The sequence below is a fragment of the Stegostoma tigrinum genome, chromosome 5, assembly GCF_030684315.1.
Source record: "Stegostoma tigrinum isolate sSteTig4 chromosome 5, sSteTig4.hap1, whole genome shotgun sequence".
In the NCBI taxonomy this organism is placed as follows: domain Eukaryota; kingdom Metazoa; phylum Chordata; class Chondrichthyes; order Orectolobiformes; family Stegostomatidae; genus Stegostoma; species Stegostoma tigrinum.
Genome location: NC_081358.1, coordinates 123,009,926 through 123,032,219, shown reverse-complemented (window position 1 = coordinate 123,032,219; position 22,294 = coordinate 123,009,926). Strand labels below are relative to the sequence as shown.

At 42.0% G+C, this 22,294-nt stretch overlaps 1 protein-coding gene across 2 annotated transcripts in view; it reads right to left on the bottom strand.

The window, feature by feature from the left end:
* trappc8 (trafficking protein particle complex subunit 8) overlaps positions 1 to 22,294 on the bottom strand; it is a 150,107-nt gene that overhangs the window by 61,262 nt on the left and 66,551 nt on the right. For both annotated transcript variants that reach the window (XM_048529398.2, XM_048529399.2), the window contains 5 exons: positions 22,171 to 22,286; positions 21,306 to 21,456; positions 14,885 to 14,985; positions 7,745 to 7,850; positions 3,064 to 3,195 (listed from right to left, as the gene is read on the bottom strand). In XM_048529398.2, coding sequence (XP_048385355.1) covers positions 3,064 to 3,195; positions 7,745 to 7,850; positions 14,885 to 14,985; positions 21,306 to 21,456; positions 22,171 to 22,286 — 606 coding nt within the window. The remainder of the gene's footprint in view (positions 1 to 3,063; positions 3,196 to 7,744; positions 7,851 to 14,884; positions 14,986 to 21,305; positions 21,457 to 22,170; positions 22,287 to 22,294) is intronic.

Below are 22,294 nucleotides of genomic sequence, written 5' to 3'. Positions count from 1 at the left end.
GAATTTCTTGAAGAATATAAGAGGCGTAGGGGCAGCCTTAGAGGGAAATCAGGAGAGCTATAAGGGGATAAGATAGCCTTGGCAGATAAAGGTGAAAGGATAATCCGAAGAGATTTTACAAGTAGGTGAAGAGCAAGAGAGCTAAAGAGAGAATGGGGCCCTTTAAAGACCAACAAGGTCATTTGTATGTGGAACCACAGGAGAGGGGAAGAGACACTAAACAATATTCACATCAATATTTACTGTCAAAACAAGGAAGCTACGGAGAAGTAAGTAGTGATGTCTTCCAAACAGTCCACATTACAGAAGTGATGCTGCTAGAGGTGTTTAAAATAAACCAAGGTGGATAAGTATCCAGGATCTGATCAACCGTATCTGGGACATTGAGAGAAGCTGGGAAGAAGTTGTGGGGCCCCTGGTATAGATATTTGTATTGTCTACTGCCACAGGTGAGGTGCCAGAGGACTGGAAGGCACCTAACGTTATGACTTTATTTAAGAAAGGCTGCAAGGAGAAGCCTGGGAACTCTGGTGGGTCTGAAAAATGTGGTGGTTAGCTTTTGAGGAAATTCTTAGAGCTCAGATTTACATGCATTTGGAGAGGCAAGAACTGATTAGGGATAGTCAGCATGGCTTTGTGCATGGAAATCTGTAGCTCACAAACTTGGTTCAACTTTTTTTTTTGGGAAAAAAAGAATGTGACCAAAAAGACAGATGAGGGCAAAGCAGAAGATGTTGCCAACACGGAGTTCAGTAAACTTCGAGACAAGGTCGCGCATGGTAGGCTGGTTAGTTAAAAAAGTTGGATCACATGGAGTTAAGGAGAGTTTGCCAAATGGATACAAAATTAGCCTGACAATAAGAAAAGGTGGTGGGTTTTTTCCCCAAACTGGAGGCCTGTGATCAGCAGTGTTCCGCAGTCAATGCTGGGTCCACTGTTATTTTTAATTTACACAAATGATTTGAGAATTTAGGGAGCATGGTTCCTGAGTATGCGGTTTGGTGGACAATGAAGGCAGATACACAAGATTAAGGGATCTTGATCATTTGGGCCAATGGATTAAGAGTGGCAGATGGAGTTTATCACAGAATGATGAATCCCTAGTGTGGAAACAGGCCCTTCAGCCCAAGTCTACACCGACCCTCAGAGCATCCCACTCAGACCCAACCCGCTATTCTACACATCCCTGATCCCTATGGGCAATTTAGCATGGCGAATCCACCTAGCCTGCACATCTTTGGACTGTGGAAGGAAACCCACACAGACATGGGGAGAATGGGCAAACTCCACACGGACGGTCGCCCGAGGGTGGAATCGAACCCAGGTTCTTGGCGCTGTGAGGGAGCAGTGCTAATCACTGAGCCACCATGCCACCCACAGCACAGTTTCATTTGGATAAATGTGACACGTTAGATTTTGCTAAGACAAACAAGGCCAGGACTTGTACAGTTAATGGTAGGGCCCTGGGCAGTGTTGTCAGAGAGTGTCTTGGGCTTCAGGTACATAGGTCATTCTAAGTGTGGTTGCACAGAACATTGATGAGGCTAGATTTGGATTGTGTACGCAGTTCTGGTCACCCTGTAATAGGAAAGATATTATTAAATCAGACAGAGTTCAAAAAAAGATTTACCAGGACGTTGCTGGGACTGAAGGGTTTGCATCATAGAATCCATACAACATGGAAGCTGGTCATTTGGCCTGTTGAGTACACAACGAACCTCTGAACAGAATCCCACCCAGACCCACCCCCTCCACCCTACCCCTTTAACATCATTTCCCATGGCTAATCCACTCAACCTACACATCCCTGGAAAGTATGGGCAACTTAGCACGGCCAATCCACCCTAACCTGCATATCCTTGCACTGTGGGAGGAAACCGGAGGATCCAGAGGAAACCCACAGAGACACAGGGAAAGTGTGCAAACTCCACACAGTCACCCAAGGGTGGAATTGAACCTGGGGCCCTGGTGCTGAGGAAGCAGTGCTAACCACTGTTACACAAAGAGTTATAAGCAGAGGCTGGGACTTTATTCCCTGGAACGTAGGGAGGTTTATAAAATGGAGGGGCATAGATAAGGTGAATTGCAAGAGGTCTTTTCCATCCAGATAGGAGAGTTTAAACCTCGAGGCCATATTTTTAAGGTTGAGAGGAGAAAGATTTTAAAAGGGACCTCAGGGGCAACTTGTTCGCACAGATGTTGGTTTATATGTGGAATGAATCACCGGAGGAAGTGGTGGATGTCGGTACAGTTGCAACATTTGAGATATTTTGATAGGTACATGAACAGGCAAGGTTTAGATGGATATGGGCCAAATGCAGGCAAATAGAACAAATTTAGTTGGGGAAACTTGGTCAGCATGGATGAGCTGGCGTGAAGGGCCTGACTTGGTGACCGTGATATCTGGGAAATATTTTCAGAATGCAGGAAAGGAAGTCCAAAGCTAATACCACAACAAGACAAAGACATTTCTCCCCATGCTTTCATTCTCATGTTATCTACAGATGCTTTGCATTCTACACCCTTCCATTAGTTTGCTGGCAACCGTTTGCTAATAACGTTTTGTTACTAACTCAAGGCATAATTATTAGCATTACGCAAGTTAACAAATATTTAAAATTCTACGTGGCTTCACTGAGGCTCAAGTGATGGCCCCAGCCTGAGACAGTTAATTAGCAAGCCTCCAAACTGAAAAAAGTGATATCCCATTGATAGCAGTTACAGGCAAGGTCTTAATTTTAGAAACTACTTTGTCAAATTAATTGTATCGTGTACAGGTTCACAGATGATACAGCTGTACATCAATGAAAGAGTGTTAAAGAGGCCAATCTACCCAAAAATATTCATGGCAACAAAGTAAATTGCTGCAATTTTTAAATTTAAGGAAAGATTCAGTCCCAAAAGAGAGACCAGACCCTTTGAAACCTGAATGACAGGACTTCAAAATATTGTGACAAGAAAAACACTACCACACAGCCAAGCAGGGTTAATCAACTAAATGCATTAGCACATATACAGTACATTAAAAAACTATTTAAATGCACTATTCAAGCACATGCTTACCTGATCTGCTTTAGCAAACCGGTGCCCAGCCAGAATCATATGAAAAGCAAACTTGCGTACCATAGGAGTCCGCATGTTGATGAAGCAATGGGCAGCTTGTTCCAGTAAGAGAGCACTTCGGAGGTCTGAATCCTGCATTGGTGTTTTAAAATAAAAAAGTATAGGGTTTTGTGTTACTACAAATTTCAAAATTTATTTCAACACAATGCCACAAAGTCTAATTTAATATATTTGGAACTTTCCTTCTCAATTTAGCTAAGAGAGAAACACGAAACAAAAGGCTCAAAACTAAGTAACTACATTCAATAATGGCACTCAAGTATATTTTACCTTCACTGTAAAATGAAAAGAACAATGAACTGAAGAGATTCCACAAGGATAGTCTTTAATCACTCTCCTTTCCTCTTGAAAAAGTCAATCGGATAGAAATTTCATGTCTATAGTTGGCGTAACCAACTTGAGCTGTCTGTTCACTTCAAGCAATTGCTTCAAGACCCAGGTATCATTCTCTGGCGGCGACCATCAAATATGATAGACTTGGATGTGAAAGCACACCTGAAGGCTTCAGTTGTTGATCTGGTGAACCTTTTATTCATCCAAGTACCCCAACAACTTTGGCTCAGCCATCTAAAACTGACCAGAATTTTTGATGACAAGGTGTAGAGTCGGATGAACACAGCAGGCCAAGCAGCAGAGGAGCAGGAAAGGCTGACGTTTCTTCTACACCTTGTTATCTCAGATTCTCCAACATCTGCAGTTCCTACTATCTCTAACCAGAATTTTTAGTTGTTTGTTCACACGAGGTGGGTGCTATTGGCTAATGAGAGGAGAAGACTATTAATTGTAAAAGCATGTTTGACCTCTGTGGCTGCAGGAATGTCAACTCAGATCCTGAGCTGCAAGGGCTGGCACAGCTGGTACCGGCTGTGGCAATGGCAGGTTTGTAAGTGGGGAGGGGCTTTACTTAGAATTCTGAACAGCCCAGAATCCAAGGAACAGATGGATGAAGGTGCTCTAGTACAGTCACACGGAAATAGTATGCAAGTATTGTTGGTGATTAAGGCAACTAATGGGATGCTTTCCTTTCCTACAAGAGGAACTGAACATAAAAGTAATGATTTTAGGCTTGTATACAGGGCACATTGTGGATAGGACCACATCTTGAAAACTGCATGGAGTTTTGGGCTCCATATGCAAGGAAGGAGGTAAGATCAGAGGATGCTTACCACTTTGATATCTGGCTTCAGCAGCACTTACTGTTCACAAATATTGGGTAGGTTGGGCTTGTTTTCACTAGAATTTAGAAGATCAAGGATTAATTTGATATAATTTTGAAAATTCTATTGGATGTAGAATTGCCTACATCTGCTCTTAGTTTGGAAACATGTTGCCCCTCTCCAAGTGTCCTGGAGAAAGTCATGGCACTTTTTTGAACCACTGACATCTGTAACATGTAGGGTCACCTAGAGAGCTGTAAAGGAATTGAGTTACAGAATTCTTACCCAGTGACACTGAATGAACAGTGATAGGTTTCCAAAAAAATTTCTGCCTCTGACGTTATGATGGAGAGTTGGTGACTGAACATGATTGAGGCCAGAATACTACTGTAGGAGTTCCTCAGGGTAATATCTTTGCACAGAGATGGTTGACCTCCAACAAGTGCAGGCACTTTCATTTGTTCTCAGTATGACTCCAAACAGCACAGGTGATTTCCACGCCCTGCACCTCCCCTCCCCCTCCCCAATTCCACTGACTCTAGTTTTGCTACGGCTCCCTGATGTCATACTTGTCAAACACTTTCTTGATATCAAGGACAATCATTCTGATCTCACTTCTGAAATTGCTGTTTTATTCATGTTAGACCAAGGTTGTAATTAGGCGAGAAGTTGGGTCGGCCCTGGGTAAACCCAAACCTAGCAGTCAGCAGATTATATTTCATGACAAGTGCATGACCAATGACCATTTCACCACATTTGTAGAGATCAAGAGTAAACTGATAATGTGTTATTAGCATTGCTGGTTTTGTCCTGCTTTATGTAAACCCGACTTTTCTGGACAACTTTCCACATTGTGGCTGGTGAAGGTGCACTGGAACAGCTTGGTTAGAGGGCAGGTAAATTGTACTGTGCAATTCTTTGTTTTCTTTTGCCAAAAATATTATGAAGGCCCACAGCCTTCCGAGTATCCAGTGTCTTTCTTCACATTACATGGCACGAATCAAATGGACCGGAAGACCAGCACCTATGATGTTTCAGGCCTCCGGTAAAGACAAGAGGATCATCCACTTCACACTTCTGGTTTAACACGGATGCAGATTCTTCAGCCTCATCTTTTGCACAGATGTCCCTCATCACAGAAGATGGGGATATATTTGTGGAGCTCCATTCTCTTGTTGCCACCACTATTCATGACAGGATCTGACAGGACAGCAGATCTCCATTCTAAGCTATTGGAGAAGGAATTTCTTAGCCCTATTTACTGCACACTGTTTCCTGCCAGAGAACAGGCCTGAACTGCAGCTTCAGCATCTCACTTTTAGATACACCTGGTGCTGCCCCTGATAATGTCCTCCAGTGCCTATCACTGAACCAACATTAGATCGGCTGGCTTGATGTTAATGTTTGAGTCAAAATGGGCAAGGTCAAGAAATAACAAATTGTGGATGAAGACAATTCTGCTGCTGCTGATAGCCCACAGTGCTGAATGCTTGTTTTGAGTTGGGACAGCTTCTCAAAGTCTGCCCCATTTAGCAGGGGTACCACCATACAACACTACATAAAATATTCTCAAAGTGAAGAGGGTGTCCACAAGGACTATGTAGCAGTCATTCCCACCAATAAAGATGGTGAACAGACATCAGAGACGCTGGTGAAAATAAGGTCAAGTACGTATTTCCCACTTCTGCTCTCAGAACCTCCCACAGATCCAGTCCAGCAGCTGTGTCATTTAGGACATGACTAGATTGGATTGGCAATGGTGCTAGGATGTCTCTACGGAGTACATTCAGCACCCTTTCCATCCTCAGAACTTCCTCCAAGTGGTGTTCAATACTGGTTGCTGTTCAGTGTCAATAAGCATAAAAAAAGTTTTCCTCTGGAATCTCTGCATTCACAGCTTGTTCAGGACACAGAGAAGTCTTCCAGTCCCTCTTTAATAGTATCATCAGGTTTATGTTGGATACACAATGGATTTTCTTTTGAGAAACAGGAGAAGAAAACTGGTAGTTCCTCCCCGTTAACAGGCTGGTCACCAAGAACTCTAAAATCTTCAAAGCACAAACAGCTGCTTACTACCTGACAACTATAAGCCCAGGCAGAGGGTCTTTAGTAAGCAACTGGTTATCATCACGAGTGACTAACAAGAAACTGATTGTTAAAAAAAAATTCTCTAATCCTTTCACTCACTTCTTCAAAAAAACCAACAACCCAGGTATCAACAAACCTTCAAACCTAACTACGAAAGTTAAACATGAAGGCTGTATGCCACATGGGAATAGAGAAACACCTCAAAGTTAGAATCCAATATGTAGATTTATTGACACAAACCAAGGTGTTAAATGATGGCGTCAGCTTAGTCTTACAAGTAAGTGAAACCATATCTAGTTCACATTTTGTTTGAACAATTCCACCCTCAGGTGACCGTATGGAGTTTGCACGTTCTCCGTGTCTGCGTGGGCTTCCTCTGGATGCTCCACTTTCTTCCCACAGTCCAAAGATGTGCAGACTAGGTGGATTGGCCACACTAAATGCCCATAGTGTTCAGTAGATTAGGTGGGTTATGAGGGATGGATCTGGGTGGAATATCCAAGGGTCAATGCGGACTTGTTGGGCCAGGGGGCCTGTTGTCATCACACTGTAGGGATTCTACAATCCATGATCTAATAAACACGCTGTGATGAGACATAATGGAAAAAGATTAACCTTGATAAAGAGAGTGAGGGAGTGGCACAAACTAAATTAATCCTCAAACAGTTGCTGCTGATTTGAATAGCCTCCTTCTGGTTATACTATTCAAATTCTTGGGGAAAGGGACTCAACATCACAGCTTTCAAACATCATTCCAGGTGACTAAAGCTTCAAGTGGCAAATATCAGCTAAAATAACTGGTTCTAGCTGATGAACACAAATGCTCAGGGAAAGAAACATTTACACTTGGAAAAGAAACTGGGAATAACTAAAATCAACTGCAAAAGTTGAGCTTAACAAGCAAGCACTGTAATAACGAGCATCCGATATCGTTGACAAGTCTTGAGAGAACCGAAGAACGCAACCAAAAAGGCTATGCCCCTAAATTGATCGAGACTGAAGCATATTGAAGTTAAACGAAAACCTTAAAATGGTAATGAATGACTTTGTGTTCTTTGAATTACAATTCTATTAACAAAGTGTTGCACTTTAATTATTTAGCAGCATAATGCACTAAACGGCACATGGACAAAATTCATAGATCATGTTTCCAACAGCTCATTTGGCTTATTTTTCACATCTCTCACTTACTTTTGCATCAATTATACAGGCAAGTAGTAATAATAACCAAGACAATAAAATTAAAAATAAATTGAATTTTTTTTTGAGAATCAATTTCACTAAAAGCATCCCATCTGTGAAAGACTATTTTCAGAACATACAAAAACTTAATTGCAAAGCCAACACCAGATACAAGGCATTTCAACTTTTCCTACCTCACTTGTCATCCGGATAAGCAGAGTTGCAGCCTCAGAATATTTGGCTTGACTTTTTAAAATTTCAGCACTTAGCAAAGTACACCTTTCAGCAAGTACCAAATTCCTAAGATAGAACAAATACAAAGAAAAAATAAATTCCAAGTAAAATTTAATTAACCAAACCAAAATATTAAAAAATTCTTGCAGGTCACAGCAACTACTGAACTTCAGTAAGTGGTATTGAGCTTGATAATAACTAATCAGATGTACAAGACAAAAGCTTACACCCAAATGTCCTTGAATAATGTCTTATACAGGATACTGTGACAGAACAAAAACCAAAAAGTTGTTGAGCGAACATTGGTCTATCAGAGAGCATCGTTGTTCTACCAACTAATTTCCTACTGCTAGACTAATTTCAGCAACAACTCTTGAACTGAATCTGCATCCAACTGCACCATACCAGACTAACATTTACGGGTGTTAGAAAATGAATCTTTACAGTCAAGCTGCACTCCACACTGTTTCAATTTAACTAGTTTATAACAGACAACTTGCACTCTTCCTCAAGGTTAAATCCAACACCAATGAAGTCGAACGATCTAAAGTCGCATCTCAAATTTTAAAAAATACAACTACTTCTCTTTTTACGTGATAGTTGTGTGGAGGTTAGTTGGCTCGCCAAGCTGGTTTGTTGTTCTGCAAATGTTTCGTTACTGTGCTCGGTAACATCCTCAGTGCAACCTCTGGTGAAGCGTCGGTGTTTTCCCGCCTGGTTTTTAAACTCTGGGGTCTGTTGTGATCGAATGCCTCACTTCTGGGTTTCCTCTGTAGTGGAACATATATGGAGTCGCAACAGACCCCAGAGTTTAACAACCAGGCGGGAAAACACACTGGCACTTCAGAGGCTGCATTGAGGATGTTAGCAAGCACAGTCACGAAACGTCTGCAGAACAAACCAGCTTGGCGAGCCAACCAACCTCAACAACCACAACCCGAGCTACAAAATCTACTCCCAAACCTTAGATAGTTGTGTTCTGTGACCTCGTGCTATAGAAAATCACGTTACAGGGACATTGCTATACTGTACAGTAGAAAACTTGCATTGCTCAAAAAGACATCCACTATTTGTCAATCGCATTGCAGCCAATCCATGTTAACGAAACATGTATTATAGCAGAAATACCTGTAAATTGTTTAAATCTTTCCTCAAATAATTTCAAGAATCTTCTCTGCACTCTCCTTGCATGGTCAAAGCATTTGACTTTTGGGGAAGGACAAGACTGGATGTAGTGGCTTTCAGTTAAAAATAAATTTTGTTTAGACTCAGCTTACATTCTCTAAGTCATTTCTTGTGGAGCATCTCAATGGGCAACACTTGTTTAGATGACAAAGTGTGAAGCTGGATGAACACAACAGGCCAAGCAGCATCTCAGGAGCACAAAAGCTGATGGTTCAGGCCTAGACCCTTCTTCAGAGGTGGGGATGGGAAGGGGGTTCTGGAATAATTAGGGAGGGTGGGGCGCGGCGGGTAGAGGCAGACCGACGATGGAGAGAAAAGAAGATAGGTGGAGAGGAGAGTATAGGTGGGGAGCGGTCAGTCCAGGGAAGACAGACAGGTCAAGGAGGCAGGATGAGGTTAGTAGGTAGGAAATGGAGGTGTGGCTTGAGATGGGAGGAAGGGATGGGTGAGAGGAAGAACAGGTTAGGGAAACGGAGACAGGCTGGGCTGGTTTTGGAATGCAGTTGGGGAGGGGGAGATTTTGAAACTGGTGAAGTCCACACTGATACCATTGGGCTGCAGGGTGGCCAAGCAGAATATGAGTTGCTGTTCCTACAACCTTCGGGTGGCATCATTGTGGCACTGCAGGAGGCCCATGATGGACATGTCGTCTGAGGAATGGGAGGGGGAGTTAAAACGCTTCGCGATTGGGAGGTGCAGTTGTTTATTGCAAACCGAGCATAGGTGTTCTGCCAAGCGGTCCCCAAGCCTCCGCTTGGTTTCCCCAATGTAGAGGGGGTCACACCGCGTACAACATATACAGTATACGACATTGGCAGATGTGCAGGTGAACCTCTGCTTAATATGGAAGGTCATCTTGTGGTCTGGGATGGGAGTGAGGGAGAAGGCGTGGGGGCAAGTGTAGCATTTCCTGCGGTTGCAGGGGAAGGTGCCAGGTGTGGTGGGGTTGGAGGGGAGTGTGGAGCGGACAAGGGAGTCGTGGAGAGAGTGGTCTCTCCAGAAGGCAGAGAAGGGTGGGGATGGAAAAATGGCTTGGGTGGTGGGGTCGGATTGTAGAGGGCAGAATTGTTGGAGGATGATGCATTGTATTCGGAGGTTAGTGGGGTGGTGTGTGAGAACAAGGGGGATCCTCTTGAGGCGGTTGTGGCGGGGACGGGGTGTGAGGGATGTGTTGCGGGAAAATGCGGGAGACATGGTCAAGGGCGTTCTCGACCACTGCGGGGGGAAAGTTGCGGTCCTTGAAGAACGTGGACATCCGGGATGTGCGGGAGTGGAATGCCTCATCCTGGGAGCAGATGCGGCGGAGGAATTGGGAATAGGGGATGGAATTCCCAAAACCAGCCCAGTTCTTCCCCTCTCCCGACTGCATCCCAAAATCAGCCCAGCTCGTCCCCTCCCCCACTGCAGTTTAATGTGGATAAATGTGGGGTTATACACTTTGGTGGCAAGAACAGGAAGGCAGATTACTATCTCAATGGAGTCAAATTAGGTAAAGGGGAAGTACAATGAATCTAGGTGTTCTTGTACATCAGTCAGTCAATGAAAGCAAGCATGCAGGTACAGCATGTAGTGAAGAAAGCTAATCACATGCTGGCCTTCATCACAAGAGGAATTGAGTATAGGAGCAAAGAGGTCCTTCTGCAGCTGTACAGGGCCCTGGTGAGACCGCACCTGGAGTATTGTGTGCAGTTTTGGTCTCCCAACTTGAGGAAGGACATTCTTGCTATTGAGGGAGTGCAGCATAGGTTCACAAGGTCAATTCCCAGAATGGCAGGACTATCATATGTTGAAAGATTGGAGCGACTGGGCTTGTATACACTTGAGTTTAGAAGGAGGAGAGGGGATCTGATTGAGACATAAGATTATTAAGGGATTAGACACTGCGGAGGCAGGAAGCATGTTTCCGCTGATGCGTGAGTCCAGGACCAGAGGACAGTTTAAAAATAAGGGGTAGGCCATTTAGAACAGAGTTTAAGGAAAAACTTCTTCACCCAGAGATTGGTGGTGATATGGAATGCTCTGCCCCAGAAGGCAGTGGAGGCCAACTCTCTGGATGCTTTCAAGAAAGAGATAGACAGAGCTCTTAAAGATAGTGGAATCAAGGGTTATGGGGATAAGGCAGGAACAGGATACTGATTGTGGAAGATCAGCCATGATCATAATGAATGGTGGTGCTGGCTCGAAGGGCCGACTGGCCTACTTCAGCACCTATTGTCTATTGTCTATCCCAAAACCAGCTCAGCCTGTCTTTGCCTCCCTAACCTGTTCTTCCTCTCACCCATCCCTTCCTCCCACCCCAAGCCGCACCTCCATTTCCTACCTACTACCTCATCCTGCCTCCTTGACCTGACCATCTTCCCTGGACTGATCTATCCCCTCGCTAACTCCCCACCTATCTTCTTTTCTTTCCATCTTCGGTCCGCCTCCCCCTCGCTCCCTATTTATTCCAGAACCCTCACCCCATCCCCCTCTCTGAAGGAGGGTCTAGGCCTGAAACGTCAGCTTTTGTGCTCCTGAGATGCTGTTTGGCCTGCTGTGTTCATCCAGCTTCACACTTTATTGTCTTGGATTCTCCAGCATCTGCAGTTCCCATATCACTTAAGATGAAGCCCTTTTCAATTCATGTTCAAATATTTCAGTAAAATTCATGACAGAAAGATTAAAAATTTATGAAGGAGGGCAGGAAGCAGAATGAATCGTTCAATGAATTGCACAATAACTACTGTGCAAAACAGAGGGTAGGAATCAAAGGTGATCTCGTGCTGGAGAAATTTGGAAGTGGTGTGCTGCAGTATCATTTTGGCAGGAAGAATAAGGGTTACATGTTCCTTGGAAGACAAAAAATTAAATGAGGTAGAAGAGCAAATGACATGGGAATGTTAATAGAAACTATTAAAATTAGCAAGACAAATTGATAATAAATGCAGAGAATCAGAGAACTTCATAATACAAGAGACCATTCAGCCCACTTTGGCTGTTGCGGCTGTCAAAAGGGCTACCCAGCTAGAGCATTTTTCCAGTTCTGTGGCCCTCTATTGTCAAATAGACAACTTTCAAACATATATCCGGTTCGCTTGAAACCCATGGAAATCTACCTCTATCACTTCCAAGCAGGTCATTCCAATTCCTAACAACTGAGTAAAAAGTTTCTCCTTATCTCACAACTTGCTCTCTTACTGACAAACTTGAAATTCTGAACCCTAGTTACTTCCGCACCAACCAGTGAAAACAGAAAATCCTTGAGGTTGTTAGCTGGATCGCTGAGCTGGCTGGTTATCCTACAGACACTTTGTCACCATCCTAAGTAACATCATCAGTGCGGCCTCCAAATGAAGCTTTGCTGTTCTACTCCACTTGGTATTCCTATGATCCGGTCTGTTAAGTCAGCTTGTCATTTCCAGTTCTATTCTGCATGGGTTTGTTTATAGGGTCTAATTCCATGTTTTTTGATTGCATTACGGGTTAAAAACCAGGCCTCTAGGAATTCCTGTGTTGGCTTGAACTAGGATGGTCACATAGCCATCAGTTTAATTGGGACAATCATTTTCAGGGGGGGCACTGAGAGAAGGGAAAGTCTGTTGTGTCGTTTTGCTAATAAGCTGGCGTTCACATACCCTGATGGCTAGGTTCCTTCCAGTCTGACCAAGGTAAATGTTTGTTGCAGTCATTGCAAGGTATTTTTAATACAATCACAAACATATGGAATTAGACCCTATATACAAACTCATGCAGAACAGAACTGGAAATGACACAATCTGACTTAATAGGCCTGATCATATAAACACCAAGTGGAGCAGAACAAAGTTTCAGAGGCCACACTGATGTTACCTAGCACGGTGATGAAACATCTGTACAATAACCTGCCAGCTCGGCAAGCAAGTCAACGACCTCACCCACAAGCCAAGCTACAAGTCTTCATAAGAACCCTGAACAGAAAATCCTTCTCTATCTGGTCAAAATTGTTCATAATCTTGAACACCTCAATCCACTCTGCTCCAAGGAGAGTAAGCCCAATTTCTCCAATCTTTCCTGGTATCATGAAATAAGTGGGGCCACAAGATACAAACACAGCCAGTGTTAAACTGAAATAGTATCTTGGTTACATAACACTTGTCATATCTCACATCCTGCAGAGGGTATTGAAGCACAGGTGAAAATACAGGAAAGGTTTACAAGAACATGACATGAGGATGTAATGACTGAAAAGATTGACTAGGATGGGGTTCTTTATTTGGGGGAAGCGACAGAAGACCCAAAAGAAGATTTTTTTTTTAATTACAAGGAGAAGTTCAACAGGTTGGAATCCTGAAGAAAAGTCATGGGAAGAAGTAGTGAGCCTGTTGGCTTTGAAGCCAAAACAGCAATTACACTTTTAAATGGGAAGCTTGAAACACACATGAGGTAGGAGAAAGAGAGGCAAGTGATGGCTGGGGCTGAATGTTTCGGGCAAGTAGACTCTTGTAGAATATAAATACTGCCATAAGCAGTTCAGTCAGTCAAACAGCCTGCAGATTTTACGCAGTTCCACACTAGCACTCCCATCCACAACATTAGACCTAATTGTAACTGTATTCAGTCTACCAATTATTCAAACAAATTAAAATATAAGTTATTTAATCAACTAACGACAAAAACATGCTTTGCATTGATTTTGAACACTTCTTACCCGAGCAAATTATTCAATTTGAGTTCACAAGTATGTAACACTAACCTTTTCTACAGCCAAGGCCTAAATTAACGTTTTATCCTCCCCTCCAATGAATGAACAAAAAAATGCCAAATTCTCTCTTCTCTCCCCAAAGGACTGATGCACTGTAAAACTCAAATGACCCAAAACTAATTTTCATTGCAATCTTCATTCAATCAACTTATGTCAAACAGGAGCCTCTAAAAACAGGGCATTTGACAAGGGGTCAGGTGCATAGCAACATCAGCTAATTCCAAACCAATTCAAATTTACAAGTTCACACAAAGGGTTGGAGAGTTTGAGAGCTGCAACCCCAACTAATAATTCTACTTCATTAGTCCACGAGCATAGAGGTCATTGCAGCAACATATAATTAAAACAAACTCAACCGAAACTTGGAATTAAATATGGAATCTTTCATTGAAGCCTCAGTTTCACATTGGGCTGTGCACAAATAAATTTTATGTTCCTTTCCATAAGGAAGCTTGCGTGCATTTGATCTACATCCTTCATAGATTCAATGTCCTTCCACTGGCATGGGTCCTATATAGACTCTGAAGTCTTAAATACATGGGCTCATTATTACTATTAAGCATTTGTGTCTATGAATATACTTAGATTATCAACAACACCAATTCACCGCTACCTGAAAAATCTATAGTGCCTGTAATTCCACCATATTTCATGACAAAACAAAACTAACTATAACTAGGCCAAACAGCATCAGAGGAGCAGGAAAGCTTGATATTTCAGGTCGGGACCCTTCTTCAGAAAATCTTTTCTGAAGAAGGGTCCCGACCCCAAAACGGCAAGCTTTCCTGCTCCTCTGATGCTGCTTCACCTGCTGTGTTCATCCGTCTCCACGAAGTGTCATCTCCGATTCTCCAGCATCAGCAGTTCCTACTATCTCTCCCCAACTATAATCACATCATTTTCTCAGCACAGCAGAGGTCACATTCCTCAAAACCATTTGCTTCATTGTCAACTCTTTGTTATGAATTTGTCAGCTGCGTGCAATGTAATAACTGAAGTCCCATTCTGCAAGATCAGTCCTCTTTGACATTTGTTTAAGCCCCCAACTCCTCCTCCCATTCTCCTGAAGTAAGGGCTTCACATCAAACACAAATGGCTCCTAGCCTTAAAACACCCACAAATCAGCAGTATAGAAATTCCACTTCCTTTCCAACTTGTGTTAATTCCCAAGTGACTTGACCAAGATGCCACATACTTGCAGAGATCCTTGTACGTCTGAATAGCTGTCTCCATGTAATGGCTGGGATACTGCCTCTGTGCTCCCGACTGAAGAAAAACCGATGCTGCTGCCATTTCCTTTGATGTTAAAATATTACCAAAAAAAAAGGCATTATTCAAGTAGTACTATAACATCCAGCATTTCTACAAAGCAACTTGACATATATACTTCAAAATTAGGGTTTTAAAGGTAATATCCGATATACATTGAGAAGGAGTAAAAATAACTAAATAGAAAACTCACATGTAACATCAATATTATTTCGGCAACTACAGTTGTTTGGTTGCAGTGTTGAGAAAGACATGGTTCAAGCTTTTCATTTTGCAACCATTATCACAAAGGTTCACCAGAAACCAGGTATAATGTATACATGTTCTTTATATCCAAAAACAAGAGGATCATGTCTACAAACATGTAGCTTCCAGTATACACTGGCTTGTCACAGTATGGGTCCAACAATCTTAAAGCATTTAAGAAGTATTCTGAGCACACAATCAACAAATGCTGTCCCATCTCAGAATCACAAACTGCACACTTGTCTGACTTGAGCGCACGGGACAGCAATACAGTCAATACCTTGCTTGCCACAAACAAAAGAATACATTGCTATACATCCCAAGTAATAGTGAATCATATGGCCTACAGACTGAGCAGCAGACAAGTATTAATTTACAATAGTGTGGCAGTTACAGTCAATCTAACTGGAGCATTCTCCAGAGCAATATTTCTACCTTGCCAATGAATTACCACTTATTGTATACAGCATAAAATGCTGTTCCGCTTTATATTGGTATCTTCGCGAGTGTTCTAATGAATGCAATACAAAGAGTTTGGACAAAAACATTTTTCCAATATTCAAAATAATAATGTTCAAATGTCCCACCATGAATGACTTATGACCGCTAAATCAGACATTCTATTCAGTGTTCTCCAAAAGAAAGGCAAAACTAAAATGACTAAATGCCAGAGCTTCCAAAAAAAGGTAAATTGATCAAAGCAAGTATTTAAAAAAGGTATCCCATGCAAGACATGAGATTCAATTCCATCCTGGCCCACCTAAGTACCCAGAATAACTTTCTAACAAATGACATATCCAAGAAAGAGGTTATTTACCCCATGTCAGATGAGAGCAACTTAACAACCAATGGTCTTGAAGGCAGGTCAGCACTGATGTTATGGAACACACAGCTTTACTGACAAGACACCCTGGTTACCCACTGCATCCAGATCCAACACCAGCCATTTAGACAAGCCTTGCTCCAAGATCAAGGTAGGTCAGAAAGCAAGACAAATTATGTAACGTGTCATCACTAATCTAATTCACACACAAGTCAAGTTCATCACCTTTCTAACATGTTACCAATTATCTATTTGTCACATGTCCAGAAGTAATGGGCAAGCCACATAGTAGGTCATGTGGATTCGCTGGAAGCTGTAGCCAGGAACCTGTGCCTAACCAGTCAAACCATGAGGACACAGTAATTGGAGGACGGTGAACCCGGCAGCACTCAAATGGCTGAACACTCCTTTTCAAGGTTAAGAGTTAGAAACGTTTCCTCCATCTTCATGGCCAGCAGGACACAACTGGCAGGGATCCCATCTACACAGGCAAGCCAATCTCAAAAACAAGCAAGACTGACATGAGTCACCACTGGCACATAGATTCTGTACAATCTCCTAGAACACACTACAGTCAGCAGACCCGATATGCTGAGCATTAGTTAGGCAGCCAGTTACAATATTCAGATTGCTACCCACAGCAAGAATCATCTATCCAAGGAGAGGTACAGGTGGCATGGAAGCTGTGGCTAGTACCACTGCCTTTCAGCATCAGGGATCCAGGTTCAATTCCACCCTGCGGCAGCTACTTGTGTGGAGTTTGTACGTTCTCTCCATGTCTGCATGGGTTTCTTCTAGGAGCTCCAGATTCCTTCCACTGTCCAAAGACATGCAGGCTCGGTGGATGAGCCATGGCAAATACAGAGAAAGATTTCAGGAAGGTCTGGGTGGGATGGTCTTCAGAGGGTAAGTGTGGAGTCAAATGACCTATGTCCATTCTGGAAGGATTCTATGATCCTAAGTTCTGTGCAATGAACCTAAAACAGAATAAGACCCACAAGACATACTTGTGTATCCTTCCAAAAAGTTTTCACGTTCTCTCAGGTGTTGCTGTACAGGGGAAAATGCACAAAACTATTTACATGCTTATGTTTGACAACCAAAGGCAACAGGCTTACAATCCAGAGTGCTGCCCAACATAAGACGCAAATTCCTTTCTGTTGCACTTTTGTTTTCTTTCGTGGAGATGGGGAGTTGGCAAAAGGTAAATATGACTAGACTGTACAGAACTACTATAGAGGGAACAGAAAAAATATAATGTACCAGAATGGTTTCTTGCATGAGAGACTTGGTTATGCTGACATGTTGGAGAAGCTGCAGGTTACTCTTACTCAGACAAAATTACTAAGTCAAAATTACAATGGGTCTAAACAGAGTAAGTAGCAAGAAACTGCTCCCTTTAGTAGCAGGGGCAAGAATCAGATTGTTAGATGATCAGAGGGTTAGATAGGGTGGACAGAGTCTTTTTCCAAGGACGATGACATCAGCTTGTACGAGGAGGCATAGCTACAAATTGAGGAGTGATCAATTTCAGGCAGATGTCAGAGGCAGGTTCTTTACTCAGGAGAACGGTAAGGGCCTCGAACACCCTGCCTGCCAATGTAGTTAACTCAGCCACATTAGGGGCACTTAAACAGTCCTTGGGAAAGCATATGGATGATGATGGGATAGTGGGGGGGGGGGGGCTTAGATTAGTTCATAGGTTGGCTCAACACGGACAGCCAAAGGGCCTGTTCTGTGCTGTATTGTTCTATGTTCTAAGTTAAGATGAAAAGATGACAGACACTAGAACTAACAATGATGAGTTTTTTTTAAAATACAGAAAAAGCAGTGAATGGTTGAGGACTAGAATACGCTACCTCAGGTTGTGAAGGAGGAAGATTGGAGTTAGGTAAGTATTGGAAAAAAGCAAGTGGCATTTTGATGACTTGATAGTAGAGATTACTCCACTGCTCTCGAAGCTCTTGATTTGACCTCCACAAGGTTGGTTTTAAAAACCAAGGAATTGAAACAGAGAAATATCTGTCTCTGTAGGATTCTCCTCAAAATTACAAGTAATCACAATATGCAAGCTCAAGGCACCTGACTGAAATCAGAGCTAAAGGACAACTTCAGTTATACACAGATCACAAAGATTTGAAGAGATATTGGATACGGGGAGGCATTGGCCTCATGGTAGTACCAGTAGACTATTAATCCAAAGACCCAGGTAACCTTCTGGGGACGCAGGTTCGAATCATGCGATGGCAGATAGTAGAATGTGAATTCAATAAAATACCTGGAATTAGAGTCTAATGATGACCACCCATTGGTTGATTGTTGGAAAAACTCACCTGGCTCACTAACATCCTTTAGGGAAAGAAACTGCCATTCTACCTCATCTGGTCAACATATCACTTTGGACCCACAGCAACGTAGTTGACTCAACTGCCCTGCGGTCAATTCAGAATTGACCATGTGTTAACCTCGCCAATGAAACCCACGTCCCATGAATGAATTTAGAGGGTTATTCTCTGGAACCAAAATCAATGCAAATATTTTTAAAACCTGGCTACTTTCTGGCTTTCCTCTAAATTCCTCTTGCTTTAACAATTCTGCTTTTCCGAATGTACATAAGATATGGCAGCAAAGTTCTTACAGTTCCTTTTGTTGGGTTGGAACTGGTTTCTGTCCCCAAGCCCCAACAATTATTCGAGCTGACTTAAAACTCTTGCCACTTCTTCCTTTAAAGATTTTATTTGCTACAATTATTCCTTCAGCTCCATTCATTTTTACTCATCTATGGCATCCTTAAATATACATGCACGTCATTGAAATCTTTGAGTAACTGCACAATTGTACGTACCAACTTCCACCATTTCATCAAATCAATGGTCCCTGATGTGGCTTAAAAACATGCCCTAAATTGAATCTAGTATTTTAATTCCTGAATTGACTTGTTCTGTTTTTATAAATACTCAAGTCTCATCACTTTGTGAACAGCTCAAAGATGACAAGTAGTTTGAAGTGGTTAGCCAAATCAGATGGGCTCAAGGAGATGAGTTAAGAAACAAAGCAATTCAAACAGATCAAAAGGACAAGAAAATACAAAAGAATTTCAAAATAGTTAATTAATGCTAAACTACAGCAGCAGTTTAAAAAGCCAATAAAAAAGGACTTTGTTAAAACCTTACTTCACTGTTTTGAGCAAATAAGATTAAAGATGCAGAGCAATAGCCTCAATATAAATCAGAAGGGTAACTCAGCTAAGTAAAGTCACATTTGAACTAGTGACTTCAGTTTAATCTCCAGATTAGCAAGATGATACAGGAATATCACAGGGCATCTAGAAGTTGCCCAAAGTTGATTTCTGAATGAAGAGGACCAAATTAAGCAAATTAATGAACAAACAGCTTCCAGAGTTTCCATCTTTTGGACAGCAGGATAATGAAGGAGAAATGAACACATTATCAATTCAACAGATCAAGAATACTAATTAAGAAATTTTTTTCAGCGCAAGATTGTAGAACATATACCTCATTTTAGAACTGAAGGTGTCATAAGAATACAAGAAGTTTAGGCAACATTTGCTTTAAGACGGCACGACATTTGTAATATTGATTAAGTGTTCATCCAGGACTGGATGCACCTTTACTACGACTAAAAACAGTAAAAGGATCTACAAAGGGCTTGGAAGGTCCAATATGTGGCAACCAATTCAATAGTTGCTTTCGAGGGTAATCTGAAAAAGTACCTGAAGAATTGCAGAGACATGACCTGGCTGTGTCTTCAAAAAGAGCTGGCACATGCTTGAGCTATCAGTTGGCCTCCTAGTGCTTTACTATTTCATAATTCTTTACATCTTATATTGGAATTCTTCCAAAGTGTTATCCAATAGGCAAATGAGTCCAACCAGGCACTTTTTAAAATTCTTGTGTAACACCTACATTGTCAGTTAGACCAGCATTTGTTACCCATCTCAATTGCTTAAGATGATGATGAGTTATCCCTCTGAATCTCTGAAGTTGGGGGTGTAGTCAGTGCCAGGATTTTGACCCAGGTGATACTGAAGGAATGGCAATGTGTTTCTAAGTCAGGATGGCATGGAAGGGAACTTTAGGGTGGTAATCCCGTGCATCAGCTGCCCTTGTCATTCTAGACAAGAGAGGTCACAGATTTGAAACGTGCTGTTGAAGGAGCTTTGATGAGTTACTGTGGTTCACACTGCTGCTACTACTGTGCATCAGTGGAGGGAATGAATGTTTGGGGGTGTGGTGCCAGACGAGCGGGTTTAATCCTGGATGGTGTCGAGCTTGACATCTGAGCTGCACACACCCAGGCAAGACAATAAGTTTCTTTCATACTCCTGACTTGTACCTTGTAGAGGGAGCACAGGCACTGGGGAAAGAGGAAGCAAATTAACCACTGCAGAATTCTCAGACTCTCTATACACCTGGTCGAGTCTAGATTTCAGTCAATGACAACTGCTGGTGTGCTACAATAATGCCATTGAATATCAAAGGAGAAGGTTTAGAGGAGATGGGGCTAGAAACCTTTTCACTCTGTGGTGGGAATCTGGAACACTGCCTGCAAGGGAAGTAGAAATCCTCATAGCATTTTAAGCAGTATTTAAACATGCCTTTACAAAAAACAAGGCAGACAAGATTATGGGCCAAGTACCGGAAAACTGGATGACACTAGGTGGTTGCTTTTGATCAGCATGAATGTGATGGGTTGAGAGGCCTTTATCTGTGCTGCAGATCGCCATAACTCAGATGGTTCAGTTCTCTTTCGTGGGAAGTTAAGCACTTATATTGTCATGGCTTCGACTTTGTTTTTGTTTATTCACTAAATCTGCTTGCTTATGGCTTCAAGCTGGACGAACTTTAAGTTGTAAACATGAAAAATACAGCTGCTCAATCCCACTGAAATCTGCTAGTAGTTACCGCGACACCATGGGTTAAAACCACTGAGCGACTTTAGCTGTAACTTTCTTTTAAAAGCAAAAAGGAAATGCAATAGTTTGGCAGAAGTATTTGCTAAACACATGGCTGCTGCACAGAGATACTGATTTTTTGTAGGGGGGGGGGGGCGCCAAGACCAGGATGAAGAGAAGCTGAGAAAGAGAGACATGAGGCACAGATATACTAAATCCTTAAAATCAACCTGTACCTTTTAGTATGGAGATACATTCAATATGTAATATTCAAAACATGGTACATATTCTCAACATTCAGTTATCCAATGTTTTTAGTATCATAACCTAATGGTTAAATCATTTGGGTAATTAAGAACTAACCAATGCCCCTGCAGCATACAGCATTGCTTGATCGTTGAGGAAATCTTTCTTTGCTGTATGGTAGCAGCTGTAAGCCAGGTCATAATGCTGAACCAGGAAACAGAGATCAGCCATTTTTCTTATCTGCAGCTCTGGAGCTTCCGGTGGATACCTGATGAAGATCAAACAGAATCCAAAGTCAGCAACCAAAACTCAGCACGCCAGATTGCTGCAAGTGTCAAATTCAGCTGTGGTAATTTAAAGCGTTCCACAGGTACACCAGTTTGGAGCATTTCTTTCTTCACTTGTGAAAACAAGGCTCTCTCATTCCCCAGGAAGGTGGCTCAGTTTTGATTCAGAACCAAATCAGTGTACTCAAACATACCCAAAACGCAGATTATATGGTTAGCACTGGAAAACTCATCTCAATTTCATAAAGAAAGTAAATTTAAGCCTATAATAGTTATTCTTTATCACCTTGGCATACAACATAGCTAATTTTGAACAGATCATCATAAAGATTCAACCTGAAAATTAAAATCAATCTTCGCCAACTTGGCTGTACTTTTTTCTTAAAATGGAAGATGTCTTTCCAGCCAAACTTGTCATTTTCATTTCCTCCCCACAACCTCATTGAAGCCGGTGACCCTTCAATTTATTTCCCTGATGTAACAAAATTGGTCTCCATCCCTCTTTGGTATCCTTTGCATTTTAAGTCATTGCTAATTTTAATCACAAAATACTTGTTCCAACAGAACCTCAAATTAAAGCAATAAAAAGCCAATTCTAAACTCTTCCTTTCACTATAAAGTTTTGAATTTACATAATGATATAATTTGTAGTTTTTTTAAAATTCAAACCAAGAATTTTTGCAAAAAATACTTACAATATACTGCTGGCATTTTTAAGCTCATTTAAGGTTTTCTCTGGCACCTTACTCCCACTGAACCATTTTTTTGTAGCAGTGAACAAAGAGCGACTGAGACCTTTTCTGGATACAAGCTGCAGAA